The 16,843-nt window shown below is 42.1% G+C and overlaps 1 protein-coding gene across 6 annotated transcripts in view; it reads left to right on the top strand.

Annotated features, from left to right (window-relative positions):
- The first annotated feature begins 249 nt into the window (after positions 1–249).
- Positions 250–16,843, top strand: part of LOC124868045 (CREB3 regulatory factor-like) — a 36,028-nt gene continuing 19,434 nt past the window's right edge. Inside the window, exons 1-6 of one of the 6 annotated variants that reach the window (XM_047364823.1) lie at positions 250–356; positions 862–1,072; positions 8,602–8,673; positions 9,039–9,092; positions 9,176–9,292; positions 9,379–10,144. In XM_047364823.1, the coding sequence (XP_047220779.1) occupies positions 9,084–9,092; positions 9,176–9,292; positions 9,379–10,144 (892 nt within the window). In that variant the 5' untranslated portion in view covers positions 250–356; positions 862–1,072; positions 8,602–8,673; positions 9,039–9,083. Of the gene's footprint in view, positions 357–861; positions 1,073–2,188; positions 2,379–8,601; positions 8,674–9,035; positions 9,093–9,175; positions 9,293–9,378; positions 10,145–16,843 lie in introns of those variants that run through there. The other 5 variants (XM_047364821.1, XM_047364824.1, XM_047364820.1 and 2 more) reach the window with 5 other exon arrangements.

The raw sequence follows: 16,843 nt of genomic DNA, 5'->3' as shown, positions 1-16,843 counted from the left end.
CCATAAGTGGTTCCCAAATAAAACTCTGCTTAAGGCCACACTAATTCTTTGGCCAGCTCTGGCCAATATGTAACTTTTTGGTTTTATTTATGACGAAAATAAGGAAGATATTGCTATATTTTAAAAGTATATGTTGGAAAGTATAAAAGTAGAGGACTTGAGTTACAACCTAATAATAACGTGAACATGCGCCGTGCCTCGAGACTTTTATTTTGACATCGATCCCGGAAGTCTAAAAGCCTCAAAATGTTTGATTGACGCTCGACATAAACAATTTATCGTAAACTTAGGTCAGACCAGAGCGACACTGAGGACTGCAGCTGTTTACAAGCTGACACCCGTCCAGCTGCTAGCAGGTCAGTCGCACCACTGCTTCCGTTAGCTTTCCCAGTCCGCCGCAGTCTGAAACATGTAGCTCACCGCTGCCTTCCAGCCAGAGCAGCTGCTGCGTCAGTTCTAACAGTGACAGCAGAGAGGGACCTACGGCGAGTCCAGCTCCACACCCTCTTTATGTTTATGCCTCCGGCTCTGGCTGGATATAAAGTGGGTTTAACTTGTGGAACTGCTGCAGAAAGTGACTTTCCGTCTTGTTTAGTGAGCACAAGGACGGCACCAAGTTTAAAAAACGTAGGGGTCCGCAAGTAGTGTCAGTCTGATTCATTTTATTAAAGCTGTATTAACCATAAGAGACGGCGAGTGTCTTTATTCTCCCAGCTTCTCGTCTCTAAGACGGCTGGATTTTATCTACACCAATAAAAGAGAGGGAGAGACGGGAGGAGGTGGGGTGAAGGTGAAGGGGGAGGAGGGGGGTGTTTAACAGTCCTACAACCGTCTTTTCTGTCCTGTTTATCCGCCATGTAGGCCAGCTCTGTCCGGCTGCGAACCGACTTCCTGCGTGTGACCGTAGGAGGAAAGGGATTTCTGGGGCTTAGCGGCCGCAGCTACCGTCTGATCGCGATCCTCCGTGGATGGTGCGGGCTGGGATCATCTGGAGAGGCCGTGGCAGACATTTTACCCACGGTCTTGAGGAGCCTGAAAACTCGGACGGGGACATCCGAGGACACGCGTGAAGGTAAAGAATCACACAGTGTTGTTTATTTGACAGATGTAACAATAACGGGTAAAAAAGTAGTTTAACCAAAGGATTTTAAAGTTATTCCTGTAAGAAACAATGGCAATATTTATAAGGATTTTAATCTTGGTCAAATGAACATGTATTAAAAGATGATTCATAAATTGGGATCTAAAGCCGGTCCATCCATTTAGAGCAGGATATTTGGCTACTTGCTTTTATATTTTTCAAGACATAAATAAGCAGCTGCTTAGGGCCCCCAAACCAACAGGGAGCCCGAGGAGCACCTGCATTTTCAGGGTTTGTTTGTGTTCAAATGGTTTATCATTTCAAAACAAAACTATTGTGGATGTAAATGTATGTATTCATGTTTTAAACACTTGTTTTCTTATTGGAGTAAAACTTTTTTTTTTGCTGAAAACATTAATAGGCCCAGCTGCTTTAAGCTCCACCTTTCTACACTGTAAAGTCCCAAACATTATAGAAGCAAAGACAAACTACTGAAAACGAGATCATTTCCAACCCGACTCTGGTAGCATTTACAAAGCTGTAGAAACCACGGCAGAATTTCCAATTTTCTAAAAGGTCTTTTTTAAATGTATTCCTATTTTTATCCCAAAGGCAATCAGTTTGAAATCATGTCAGGTAAATGTGATTCAAGGAACACAAACTTGGTGTCTTAGTTAATGTAATATGTTGTATGGTTGACATCACTTTCCAGTTGTAAACTATAAGGGTTATGCTAGATGTATAATATATAAACGTTTAAATATTTATCCATACTCACTTGTCCGTGCACAACCGTGAGGCGGGATGGCCAGTTCATCATAGGGCAACAAAGAGACACACTAAGCAAACCAAAACGGGGAGAAACATGTCAACTCAACGCAGGAAGACCCCTGGTCGGAATTCGAACCCCACCCACCACCCAAAAACAACTTCTCTTTTGGGTCTCATAAAACTCTGGACTGGCTCTGATTTGATTATTACAATAATAAAGCAGACGAGTCCAACTTGTTTTGGTCTGCTACAGTCTGGGAGTGCTGCTGCAGGTGGATCAACAGCAATCAAACTCTGTGTTTTTATAGGACTTCCAGGTTTTCCAAAAGTGTAAGGCAGCGTGGTCAGAAAGCAGCATTTGTAAAGCGGGGTGGCTTTAAAACGCGAAGGTTTGATCCACGTCCTCATTAATATCGGACATCCGGTGGCACTGCCAGCTGCGCCCCATTTTTTATTGTTGTCTGCCGGCTGAAAGGATGACTGCCGAGTCGTCTCCCCACACCGCGGAGCGAAGCAGCCGCTGACGGTGAGTATATGTTCGCTTCTTGTTAGCTGTAACGAATTAAGATGCATGGGAAAGGTTGGATCGGCTTGTGTACAGTGGAAGAGAGAGAACCTGGGTGTTGGAGCGCGGCTCGCCGTGCGATGCTGGATGTTCTCCGCGGCCACCACAGCTTCTCCCCCCGCCGCTGCTCCATCCAGCTGCGCGGACACAGCGCGTGTTCGTGACCAGAGAGTCCACCAACCGGCACCCATTTATTTTCTTAAAATGCACGTGTTTTTCCCTTATAGGATTTTTGAGATTTTTTATAAAGATGCATCTTCATTCCAGTCGGATGCGCTCAGAATTGACAGAGAGCCACTTTAAGCCCTCCGCGGTTGAGTGGTGAACGGAGCCCCAAGGACACATGGAGGCGGGGGTCGTTTATTTAACCTACTTTTTCTCTTTTGCATTCATTCGTGTAACTATAGGAGATAGTAAGAATTCCCAAGCAAATATGTGATTTAATCGGTGTCCAGATTGTTTTTGAGCTTTAATTTGGCTTAGCACGGTGTCTCCCCTGTCCGCTCCCCGCCGCCTCCGCCTCATGGTGTTCCATCCCAGCCTCTTTCTGCTCCGCTCCCCTCATTTCGGGCGCAGCCCACCGCGGTCCTGCGGCGTCTTCCAGTATCATGCTTGAGTTATTATGTTTCCTTTCTTCTAGCTACTGAAGGTCCACCGAGTTTGGCACGGTCCACAGACCCACGGAGTTTACGGACGAGCCCCACGTTTGGCCCACGCTTCGGAGGAGAGAAAATAACATCGACTCGCAATAATATAGTGCCGTTTTTAATAAAAAAAAAAAAGGTTCACATGATCAAAGAAGTTATTTATATTCTTTTTTTATCAATAGACTCTAGAAACACTTTAAAAAACGCCGCAACATAATTTTGTTGAGTTAAATAGTAATTTAATATGATTGCTTTAAAGAAAATAATTAGATCCCTCCAGTTTTAGTATAGATGTGAAAGATTCCCACGGTCCTGCATCTTTCAGGGTTCTTGCATGTTTTCATGTCAATATCCCAAAGTTTCAAGACTCCGATTTCCAGAGTTCTCTGTCTTTTTTAGCCTCTTATTATAAATGAATGGCAGATAGTTCTACTGGGGTCAGGCTTTAAACATGAAACCTGTTAAATCACCCTGTAAAGAAGAGGAAGTAAGGGAGGAAAGAAACATGGATGGATTGATGGTCATACGGATGAGCAGGCAAACAGATGGACAATAGACAAATGAATCAATGAATTGATATATGGATGGATGGACAGATAGACTGAGGGATGTATGGACAGATGATAGAGACAGGGAAAAAAGTCTGCAGATACAAATAACTTTCCATACTGATCCAGACAAATTTCAGGCGTTTCCAGGCTTTTCCACACAGTAGGAACCCTGATCTTATTTTGGACAGTTTCCTCTATTTACCGACCAAAGAAATTGTTTCTGTCCCGTGTTTGTTTAAATCAAACGTCTTTTCATATCCTAGACACATCGGTTTCAAGGCTGCCACATTTGTAGGTCATACCATGGTTCCATTTTTTGTTGTGCACTGCTGGTCAGCTGCCTGAAAGGCTGCCACAAATTTCCTTTGTCTAGAAGGACAAATGTGACTGCCTGGACAGTTCTGAGAAACACAAACAGTCATGTATACAGACATCACTTTTAGCTTTTTATAAACTACAGCTGGCGAGCTATGAGCAGCACGTCTGACTGCCACCTGGGTACCAGAGCTGATACCCTGACTGATTAACTAGCTAATACTAGTTCAGTAGACATGTGTTACTCCATAAAGAGCAGCAAAACAAAAAGTATAATATTCTGTCCAATAAGCATTTGAAAACCCCTTCCAACAATAGTAGGGGTTTATTCTATATTTTTGCTTAGGTCAGTGCAGCAAAATCAAAATACTTACTTATAAATCTTACTAATGACATGATCAATTTACTGTTTATTATAACTGTAACAATCAGTGATTTATCATCTTAGCAGCAGTTGGAATAACTGCTGCATTTTTGCTTTAAATAAAAGCAATTAGATTTTAGATCATTTCCTTTTTCAGTTTTGTGTCAGTCCAGGAAAGCTGTGGTATATTTACTCAAGGTAATAATATATGCAACAGTGCAGGCCGCTCTGTAGCTACATAGAAGGACAAAATGCCCTCTGTCATGCATGAACTACGCCAAATGAGTTGTATCGCCCCACACTGTAAATGTCAGCACACTTGTTTGCTTTGTGAATAAATTCCTGGTCACAGACACTGCAGTGGTGGGGGCATTCTGTTCGCTCACGGATTCTTGTTTACAAAGAACAAAACAAATCTTTAGCCGATCGTCACACCGATGGCCGTTGCTGGTTTGTAACCTACAGTGTTCTGAGACAAATCGCTGCTTTTTAGTTTCCCTGTGGTGATGCTGTAAAATCTACCTGTCAGAGCCTGTTTATGAGCTTTGGGACCTTTGGACAGAGACCTATGTTGAGCCAACACCTGCAAAATGAGGCTAGTTGTTCCACAAAGGCCAGCTTGGTGCCTCAGCTGCAGTCTAAACACAACCAGTGGGTGCATGGATGTAAATGAGGGTGTCCACCTAAAGCAGCTTAAATGAAGATGCTACAAAGTGTCTTTACATTTTCCTGAACAAATTTGTATGTTTGCCACATATTTCCTTTATCTCGTAATTTGATAGCTATTATTATTACAAGAGGGATTCCTGATAACTGAATGCTGCAGGCATTTGCCATGTTTTTCCTACGTAGAGAAGGAAGCAGAGCAAAACTGGTTGTGTGCACAAGCAAACTGCTGGCATAAAATTACACACAGCACTAACACTTCCACAAACCTGCAGTTGAATCGCTGCATCTCTGTGCTGAGGAGGTATGTATTGGAACGTTCTTAGTTAGCAGGGGTCATTTGTCATCGGCTTTGGACTTTGCTGTATGTGTCTGATGGTTGTTTGTGTAACAGTGTTTTGGTAGCTGGCATGCTTTATGAGCCAAATACCAGTTTTCCATGTGGTGTGTCACAACTGCCAAGCAAATTTTCATTTCCTCATTCCTGTGTTCCTGAGGTCAATCCAAGCAGAACATATTCTGGCATTGTTCTCAAATCACTGAACATGGGCCCATTGGAACTGTTTGCCTTGGCTTTTCTGCAGTTTTTGAACAGTATGGCAGCATTGTTTCTGCAGTATGTGAGTGTGTGTGTGTTTGTGTGTCTGTGTGTGTGTGCGTGGATAGATGTTACCCTGTGTTTCATCATGTTGCCATTTGTAAGCGTCTCAGGCTGATCAGTGCTCGCAGCTGTGCCTCGTCTCTTCTCCTCTGTGGCAGCGTTTGGGTCCGGAACCCTAAAGATGTCATTGGTCGAGTGTGACCGGGTTAGGGAGTCAAAAAGCGGTTCTTCAAAGGAGTCAGTTTAAAGGATTTGGGAGGTCGGCTGTGAAACATTTGTTTCTGAACAAGCTGAGCCAAAATCCCTGCATTCAGTTGTTAATGAGAAGGAAGTAAAACCTCTCCAGAAACATGTCTTCATCATCAGAACAGTAGTCTGTGGATTACTTTTTTTACGGTTTTCAGTTAAGTCATGTTCCCCTGAACTACATTAATGTATGTTATACCCTGCAAATTACAGTATATTTAAGTTGTAAGATTAGCAGAAATATAAATACCACGTACCGGGTAGAAGGATGTAGTGCAACGAGAGACAAGCTCCAGGTTTGACCAACTCCGTGCTGATCTTGTTTTTTTATTCGTTGTATCTAGTAGGCATGGGCTCTTTATCTCTATCAATGTTTGAAGAAGTTATGGTGTCAAAATAGCTACAATTTCCTGTTCCAATGGTTTAAAGTCATTCTGATAAGATGCCATAGAAGGCATCAGAATGACTGGAGTTCTACTGGCTGGACACACACTTCTCCCTTGCCAAACGGGGCTGTTTGCAAAAAACATGAAAAGTCGTAGTGTGGAAACTAAGGGAACACCACACATCACTCCTAGTAGGGTCACCTGCATGTATGTCTATATAGCAGGCTGCATCATCATCAGCTTGTTATACTTGTGTTCCTCCATAAGATGCAGAACAGCAAAGGTTTGTAACATTGTGGGCTAAGCATTTCACCTTAAAAATGGCCAATTATTTAGTTGGTGTTTTTGTTTTATATTTCTGTTTAAATCTTTGTGTCACATTTAGTCAATTTTGCTTGGATCTTTGTGCTGAAACGACATCAGGAAGCTGTGGTATTTTTATTCAAAGTAATCAGACCAAGATAATCTCGTTCAGGTTGTACACAGTATCAAGAGATTTTGTCATTTCAAACTCAACCTCACAGTACACATTGCCTACTTAGCTATAAAAACCTGTGAGGATGTTTTTCTACTTCCAGTTTGACGTAACAGTATAACTGAGGAGGCTCCTAGCTTATGTTCTGCTGAACAGATCTGCAGTCATGACAGGGCTGAAATATATTTAGCAAACTTTGCACATTCAGTTTGTGTGCTGACAATTTACTCTAATTTTAGACTAGGCTACACTGCCGTATTTATATTTACTTGTTACAAAGAGCTCTGTTGGCTTAAAGAGTTTATTTTATATATGAAAAGCCTTTTCATTGTGTTCTTGTCTTTGTACAAAATGATCAGCTTTATTTAATTTAAGTGCAGTAATATCAGAACAAGTAAAACTGTGAAAAACATCATTTTAGCAACTTGATTAGCAGAATGATTGCTAAAAAAATGGGCTACACGTGCTTCAAATCAGTTTGTTCTTGTCTTAGCAATCGTTATCTCCAGAAAATATGTGCAGCTGCCACTGCTTTGCATCAAAACGGCCTGTTGTGAAAGAACATTGCTGGTAAGAATTCTGTACCTGCAAGAACAATTTAGCAGATTATCAAGAACTTCACGGTGGGAGTTTTGTTTGCAGAGAAAAAGACTTCTGGATGTCCAAAAATGTGCAGCACGTAGCACTACCATCCACGCCTCTGGAGTGAATGCCGTTAAGCACCACAGGTATCTGTGTAAATATCCTGTAGGTGTGGCAGTGAGACACCAGCGACTTTTTTCATCAGATCTCATTATCGCTTTGAGATAATGTCTTTCTTCTGTGGGGCTACATAATTGTGAACCACCAGTGCAGAGCTTGCCGTACATTGGGTGCTGGTGGGTGTTTGTACATCTGCTAGCACAGTAAGGCAGAGACGTTTGGACAATAACCAAGAAGATTAGAAGCTACTTCTCTCCTAACAAGCCATTAAGGCCAGACTGCAGTTATTCTGGACGTGGAAGGATGGACAGACGAGGACTCTGAGTGACAGTCCGTGTTTGGGATTGCTTCTCATCCAGGAGAGCGTGGTTAATTACAATTCTGTCCAAGAATTGGGACAGTACTGTGCGAGAAAGTGGTTCATAGATCAGGACACTGAAATGTTGGACAGGAAACAGCAGCTAACAGCTCCAAAAGCAAGGACAAGACTGACTCACCACCAGTCAGGGTCATGCCCATTTGATCTCCAGTATGTTAGTGATTGCAGAACACTATCAATATTAAGATCTTGTCATGAATGTATGGGATCTGATGAGTTTTGCTAAGACTTTTCCTTCATGAATCCTTGTGTTTCTCTTTTAGTTTTACTGCCTGCTCCTGTTTCCAAGTGCTTGTATTTTCCCTCCATCTTCCTCAGGTTGTGTAATATTTAACAAAATGACATCAAAGTTATTGCTTGTTGAAGTATGTGACAAAACATCTGTTTCTGCAGAAACAACAACCACTCTGTGGTAACCCTCCACACGATCAAGTTGAACCTTTTTTTACCCCGTAAAAGCTTCTGAGCTTGTTGTTTGGAGAGCTCTCTGTTGACAGGAAGTGACTTGTCCTACATTTCTGGCAGCAGCAGCAAGCTGGTTTATGTTGAATAAATGGATGTATTAATAGACAAAACAGACCAAACAGGAGCAGCATTAGCCATCAAGGCTGCAAAGACTTTAAAGAGCAGGGCATAGCGTTACAGCGAATATGCCACTCTAAACCAATCAGTCCCTGATGTTAAATGATTCCTGGTACTGAATCTTATTCATGTCAGTAAGCTAAGTCAGTTGTTGAACACATTACAATTCTTTGGTTTGTTGTTTGGTTGCTCAAGCAAAGCAAACTTGTTCTACATGTGGGTGTGAAATTAAGGAGACTCAGTGACTCCCCTTTCTTCTGTTTTTTTCAGATTGTAACACTAAGATTTTTGGGACTGCGAAATGTGAAAAAGGGCTCCACATTTTCACCCTCTCAGTCTAAGGTGAAAAACATTCTCCTTACATCTGTCTCTTCATTTTGCTACCCTTAGCTGATTTAATTAATGCCTCAGAATATAAGCAATGCAGTATCATAGAAAACAAACAGAAATTTTGGGCTGTTAAACTGGGAGATGACTGAGACATGTTTCAACAAGTATAAAATGTTTGCCGGCCTTCCACAGCAAAACACTAGTTCAGTTTAAATCACAAAGTATGTTTTTGTCTGGTTTAAATTTTTACCCAGGTAATCTGTTTTTCCCCTGGTTCCTGCCGTGGACACAGAGGGAAGACATAATTGGCTGATTTCTGCAGTGGAAATATCCGTTTCTAGAGTCCAAATAAAAATTCTGCTTGTTTTTTGCAGCAGAAGCTGCTTGATCTGACGTTGTGTCCACACCTTCCTGCCTCGGGCATGCCTCAGGTAAAGTCTAACAGTCACTCAATGCCATTGCACTTGGCCTATATGTTAAGAGTTTGTCATTCTTTCTGCTTCCTCTTTTTCAGCCGGGTATGAACGGGATGGAGCCTGCATTTGGCGAGGCCTACGGGAGCCACAGGGGCCTGCTAAGCCCCTGCCCGTTGGCCATGTCGCCACAGGGGGGCAGGACTGATTATGATCAGGTTAGAGAACAGGATGCTGCGGCAAAAGTTATCCTTGATTTCAAATCATTTTCTTAGCTAATACATAAATCTCTGCCCCCCTGCAGAGCGTGCTCCTTATGTTGGGCTCCCCAGCATCACCAAGGAAACGGCCCTTCGAGTTGCTGAGTGACCTCGTGGATGATGGGGGTTTTGGTGAGGATCAGCATCCAGAACGCTGGGATGTGTCTGCACTGGATGAGATGGCTCGCTACACCAAGCTGGGCCTTGGAGTCGGCGGGGAACTGCTGGCCTGCTCTGAGGAGGCTATCCTGATGGGCCGCTGGGGGAGGAGTCTGGAGGAGCAGGAGAAAGAGGAAGAGGAGTGGAAGAGGAGGGACAGGCGCTCAGCCCCTGCCGTAACCCAGGAAGTCCAGGTCACAGCTGTGGGCAAAGAGGAGGGGCATGGCTCTGTTACCATAGCAACACAAGGGGAGTTGTGTGCTGCAGGAAAAGGGATGGGAGACGAACAGGATGAAGAGGTGTCACAGGAGTGTACGGTCGAGGTGTATCAGGTGGCACAGGAGGAAGGGGAAGAAGAGGAACAGGAAGTGGTGGCAGCAGGAGCAGGGCTGGTTCTGGAGCACTGCAGTGAGGAACACAACTACTCTCTGGGCCAGGGAGGGGAGAAGTCTGCTAGGCCTGCTCACAACTCCCAGTCTGAGGAGGTGCAAGTGGATGAGGTTCAGCCAGAGATACAAGGCAGTGAGGACAGCCAGGCTAACACGGAGCTGGAAGAAGAGGAGGAAAAAGAAGAAGAAGAAGAAGAGGAAGAGGGAGCAGAAGAAACAGCGGTAGAGGCTGAACTCTCAAGCTCCTCAGAAACTGAATGTGGTGAGTTCTGGCTTTACTGTCTAGATCTATGTGGCGAAGGGAGCTGTCTTAACAAAGAACTCTACAGAAAACAGTTTATTATGGGTCCTGTCCAGAAAACACATCAGACCTCCCACTATGGCTGTATTAGCTGAGCAGCAGCACATCAGATGTTAGATAAAATTCCTGCCCTACCTACTACGTCTGTGGCCACAGTGTTACTGCGATGCCATGGGTCTGGGGTTCAAATAAAACCATCTGTTAGTCAGGCAGCTTTGCTTCTGGAGTTGGACAGGGGGCCTAGATCCAAACAGGTTTAGCAGTTTTGCACAAATTGTTAAACATTTGCTCATGCTTTTAAAGCAGCATCACCCTCAGCTGCTGCCACAGGGATAACTGGTTTGATTCTATTTATTTCCACCTCATCTTACCTTTAAAAACATCTCTTTCTTTTTTGTTGGATCTCAGTAGATATTCTTTCACTTTCACAGTTTTATCATGCATTTCTAACACTTTATTGGTACAGATAATCAAATGAATAAAGAAATTCTGATGCTGCCAAGAAGAATCTGGCTACCATAATATCTGTTTTTCACAGATCGGGCATATCATTATGATCACACCCCTAATAAAGTCTTAGTCCCAGCTTTGCTGCTCTGACTTGTCGAGCATGGACTCCACTAGACCTTTGAAGGTTTGCTGTGGTATCTGGCACCAATATGTTACCAGCAGATCCGTATAGTCCTGTAAGATGTGAGGAAAATTCTGCATGGATTGGACTTTTCTGTGCAGCACATCCCAAAGACGCTAGATTTGATTGAGATCTGAAGAATTTGGAGGTCAGGTCAGCAACTGAAACTGGTAAACCCTTTTTGCTTTGTGTCATAGCTAAGGATGGGTACCGACTGAATTCCATCAGTACTACCGAGTACCTATTCACGTAAAATCAAACGGTACCATGTTTCGGTACCTAACCGCATCATTGTGATACTGAAAGTGGAAGAGTGGGTGATTTTCCAAGCTGGACATGAACACAGCATTGCACGCACAAAAGCATAACGACGAAAGTATGGCTCCACTTTTATAAATGTGATGCAGATTACGCTGCAATATTTGTGATGCACAAGGTCAGCAGCGGTAATACTTCTAATCTGAAGAAGCACCTGGTTAAGTACAAGATTTTTCTCAAGGCTTTTAGAGTGCACAGTTTTTGTCAGATCTACGGCTACAACTCCTGTTACAATAAAACCAGCTGGATGTTGTTTTAATATATTCATTAAAGTTTATATATTAAAAAATATGTTAAATTGAAAAAGTTGGAGATTTTATTGTTCAACGAATTAACATTTATCACCACATGAACACACAAAAAGTACCAAAAACTGGTACCCATCCCTAGTCAGGGTGTATTATCAGCTGAAAGCGGCTGCAGCCATCAGGAAATCCCATTTTCATGAAAGGGTGGATATGGTCTGCATCAGTGCTTGGGTAGGTGCCATGTGTTCCCCAAGTAAGTGATTCATACCCACCCAGCTATGGAGAGAGGATGTTAAAGAAACCATAAATGATCGGACCAGACTGCCTTCTTCCTTTACTGTGTGGTCCAGTTCTGATGCTCTCATGCCTATGGTTGGTGCGTTTTGTGGCGGAAAGAGGTCAGCATGCATGCAGCCCCAACAAACTGTGATGCACAGTGTAATCTGACAAATTACTGTCAGAACCACTACAGTAGTTTGAGCTACAGTAAAGCGTGTGTTGGATTGGGCCATACGGGCCAGCCTTTGTTCCCCAATGAATGTGGCCCTTGACGTTGTATCCGGTTCTCCACTTGTCCTTCCGTGGGCCCTTTTAGATAGATACCGACCACTGCAGACCAGAGACAAAAGCCCTGACCCAATCACCTCACCAACATAACATAATTTCAGAACCCAGTAATCCTTATGCTGTCCATTTCTCCTGCTTCTAACACATCAACTCTGAGGACAGAATGTTCATTTGTTGCCTAATACATTTATCCCACCCACCAACATGTTCCCTGGTGATCATAGATTTTGTGTTATTGACTTCACATGTCAGTGGTCATATTGTTATGCCTGGTCTGTGTATGGGTTTTGATGAAAATCAGCTGAGCAAACACTGAGTGATTGATTCACTTAGTGGCATATGTTCATACCCCCTCGAGATAATTCCCAGAGAGACGTTGCTTTCGCAGCTTTTTCCCACAATTCGGCACACAATGAAAAATACTCAGTTCTGGGTGTGAAATTTCAGCTGCTTCCTGACAAATAAAAAAAGACATGGAGAAGTTGTAGCTCAGCTTTTACAAACTTAGACGATTGGTTCATCAAATGTAAAATACAATTCCTTTATATCTTATTGTGATTAAACCACGTAGAAAAGTGTGGAACTAAAGCTCAAAGCCAAAGCTGTCCATTTAGCCTCAATCAAATGTTTTGGGTGTCCTTCCACAAGCCTCTCACAGTAGTTAGTTCCATTCCTTGTGACATCGCTGGTGTAACCGAGTTAGGTTTGTAGACTCCTTGCTCACACACACATTTTCTGCTCTAAACTTTCTGTGGGATTGAGATCAGGACTTTGTGACGGTCACTCTAAAACAGTGATGTTGTTGTCTTTAAGCTACTTTGTGAAAAAATTAGTGGTATGGTCAGAGTAATTGTCCATTTGGACGACCAGTTTGTGTCCGAGGTTTAACAGAGTGGCTGATGTCTTGAGATGTTGCTTCAAAACCTTTACATAAACGTTATTTTCCTCATGATGCCATCTATGTTCTGAAGTACACCATTTGCAGTAGCAGCAACACACCCCCACACCAACATGCTGCGACAAAGAACCCATCTTCTTCCTGGACAGTATGGTGGCTGGACATTGCTATTGTGTTTATATTTGCATAGAATTGTTTGAACAGATGATGGAGGCACCTTCAGGCATCTGGAAATTATACCCAAACATGAACCAGATTTTTGGAGGTCCATAATTCTCTAACTAATATCTTGGCTGGTTTCTTTGGAATTTTCCCATGATTTTACACCAGGAAGCAGGTACATCCATAGCTCGGCCTCCATTGAACTAAGATGTTTTAAATTAATCTGTCAGAATCGTAGAAAGCCATGACATCATTGCCTGGGCTCACCAATTATTTAAACTTGTAGTAATCTTAGTGGATGTAAACTTCTAAATCTGAAAAAAAGTAATAAAAACATTTTCCCTCATTATTCTGGTATTAGGCAAACATAAATAATAATAATAATAATAATAATAACCTTAACTGGTCTGAAACAGGAAACATTTAGCCTGATTTAGTGTAGGTGATGAAAAAAAGTTCTGTCTATTTATACAGTGCATGAAAATATCTGTTTCCAACTGGATCTACACAATAATAAATCACCTGCTGTGGTTAATTTGTTCAGTCAACATCTAGGAATATAAGGCTACAGTGCCAGTTCTAAGGATTTATGTAGTAGGACCTGGTAAATATATCTGGTCCTTACCCAGTGTGAAATTTAACCTAAACAAATTAGGCCGATAATTCACTAGTTAATTAAGTGCATCCATTTATTTGTCTTATTTTGAGGTTGAGCAGGACCAAAATGCAGGCAGGAGGACGGGAGCCGCATGGTGAGTCGACAAGATTTATTAATTATTGACAAACACTTACATACGCAGGCAGGGTAACAATGCAAGAACACTGGGACATGGAACTAGGGAGCCATGCAGCAGCAAATGTAGAGGCAACAAATGCAGAGAATCTGGTGACAAACAATGAAAAACAGAGAACTTACTAATACTGATGAACTAGGAGAGGAACTAATCAGGATGGATAGAAAACAGCTGTGACCAGAAATGCAGGAGAACTGAAGGAGAGTGACTAACTAACCTGATGAGCATGGAAGTGACCAGAACACAAGAAAACAATGACTAGACTTAAGAACATAAACAAGAGGAAACCAGATCTATCAGAATATAATTAAACATATCTAACACCAGAACACATAAGGCAACAAAATTAACCAGAAAGAAACTAAATAAGCCTGAACAGAAAAGCACCTAGCTAAGCAGAACGTCAAGTCAAGTTTATTTATATAGCACTTTTCAGCAACAAAGCACTCAAGGCGCTGCACATAAGGAAAAACATTACAATGACACAGAGTCAAACAACAGAAAAACATATCAAATGACATTAATAATCCTTGGGGGTTTACTGGTAAGAGCTGGTTCTAATCCAATCTTTCTAATTATCTAAAAATCTATGAATCCTTCTTAGCTGGATCTCTGGTATAAAACAGTTATAGTCCAAACTTTCAAATACTAATAATGTCTGGCTTTTACTGGTATGAAATAATTGTAAAACAATCCTTCTAAGAAATCTAAAACTCTATGAATCCTTCTAAGCAATCTAAAAGTCTATTGTAAGGAAAGCGTCTTGTGCTGAAACTAAAGAAGCTGGGTCATTGGTGTAAAAACAGCTTTAGTCCAAATTTTCAAATACTAATAATATTTGGCTTTTGCTGGTAATCCTCCTGAGAAATTTGAAAATCTATGAAAAGTAATGAAATCACACATTTAGGTAAAGTAAGATGGGAGGAAAAACAAAATCATATTTCAGACTCTATTCTTAGCAGAATAGAGTCTGAAGTAGTACAACAAACCTCAGCAGGGGTAAGCAACACACACATAAGTAAAGATTTAGCAAGGGTACGGTGGAATCTTGATGGTGCGAATATATATGTCTGAGTGTGTTTTCAAGAATTAGACTGTCAACAATGATAGAAGCGCCATTGTCCTTGAGAAGAGAGGTGGAAGTTTTATCAATCGGCCGCATAGTCCTATCAGCACACAGCTGGTAGGGGAGTGCTGGGGAAGAGCGTCGTATTTATATAACATCCAGGAGATATTTTGTCGATAGCCAGTTAGCAGAAGTTGCCAAGGCCACATTGGGGAGCCAGATTTAGAAAAACAATACATTTTGTGGTTCAGGCGGTTGTGAATTTCCAGCTACCTTAAGAGTTTTACTGGTATTTCTCAATTGCAAATCCATATAGCCAAATTTCTGGTACTTTCCACAGATTTCGAGCGTACAACTTTTCCAAGATTATATCCTTTAACCTCTGAGTCCAACCGCTGCCAGGCTGCGATTCTGTTCAAGAATCGTGTCCAGCTTGCGATTCTGCTCTCTTAACATTTCAGTCTGAGTGTTGATCGCTCTACAGACTCCATCCAACATCTCAGGCAGCTTTGGAACGCTTTGAACAGCCGCCCATGTTTTGCGAATCACTCAATAAGCCAGGTAACCACCAACTCCAGAAAGCAGAAATCCTGTTATCAAAGTCCAAATATGTACACATCTTCCACGTCCTCGACCGACATCGTAGTCAGGCACACAATCTTCCACTGCTGCCAAGAATCCATTGTGTATCCAGAGAAGAACGTCCCGTCTGGACAAAAGGGGTCTCCTTTACCCTGTCTTCCCGTCGAAAAAATTTGATCAATTACGTTGAGAGACCAGCTGACCAAATCCATAATTTACAAGTTTGGAGGATATGCAAAGCGAGGCTCTGAGAAAAACACAGACAAAAAGCATAGGCAGGGAAGGAGGGTGTCATCCACCGAGAGCAAAAGAAAAAAAAAAAAGTAAACCCAACAGAGACAGATCCTGACATTATTAGGATGTAGAAACACAATTAGCAGGAACAATTAGTTACTGTGTTTGTGTTCTGGAGAAACACTGTTTTAGTTCATTGTAGTTTAGAGGTATTTGTTTGTGTGCAGTTCTGTTTATGTTCTACCACAGTATTTCAGTATGAGCTCTGGACTTTGACTGGACCTCGTGGATTCTGTTTGTCGGGTCATTGTCCTGTTGATGGCTACATTTGGACTAAATTTGGACGGTCAGACAGATGATCTCACCACATACAATATTCTGGACTTGCTGCCTAAAAGGAAAGCTGTCAGAAGTTATAAAGTGTAAAAAGTTAAAAACAGGAACGCTCCCATGTCTTTTAATCAGAGCCACTGGATAAAGTTCCCTTTAGTTCTAACTTTGTAGCAGCAGCAGCTCAACGCTGCCAGTCTCTCTAACTTCCATCCACAGCTGTCCAGCGCTACCTGCTGTGTCAGCGCTGTGTGCATTCTGAGCACAGAGCGGGGTGTTGTGAAGTAGATGCGTCTTGTATGAAAACGTCATTGAAACCTGTTCCATTGGTGTTTCGGCAAACACATTAACCTCCTATACTACCCCAGAGCTTTACTGCATTTTCTGTTTTGAGTTTTTGGACATTATGTTGAATTACTCTTTTAAGTCAAGAAATGTTTCAAGATCTGGTCAGTCATTGAAGCCGCTCTTTTCATTAGCATCACCAACCTTTGCCATAAGCTCTTATCCATCTGTTCTCCATCCTGACTAAGACTGACTGGCGAAGTCTTACTGACAGGACAGGGAAGTTCGTATTCTGTTCATAGCTTAAGTAAAAGGCTGTTTCACTGCTCATAATCCAAAATACTTGACTGGTCAACACTGGACTGAATTGTTCCTAACTAAAGACGGACTATTTTAAAACAACTTGTGTTCTGTTAAAACTTGATTCTTATGAATGCACATGTCACAACCCTTAAACCTTTATTACAAATGTAATAAAGATTTCACATGTTATACAGTGTGTTCTAGTATTCTGTATCTGGTTTAGAATGATCCAGTCTGATGTG

This window comes from Girardinichthys multiradiatus, chromosome 5, assembly GCF_021462225.1.
Source record: "Girardinichthys multiradiatus isolate DD_20200921_A chromosome 5, DD_fGirMul_XY1, whole genome shotgun sequence".
Classification (NCBI taxonomy): Eukaryota; Metazoa; Chordata; class Actinopteri; order Cyprinodontiformes; family Goodeidae; genus Girardinichthys; species Girardinichthys multiradiatus.
The sequence above is the reverse complement of the archived record's forward strand: the minus strand, read 5'-3'. Positions and strand labels throughout refer to the sequence as shown.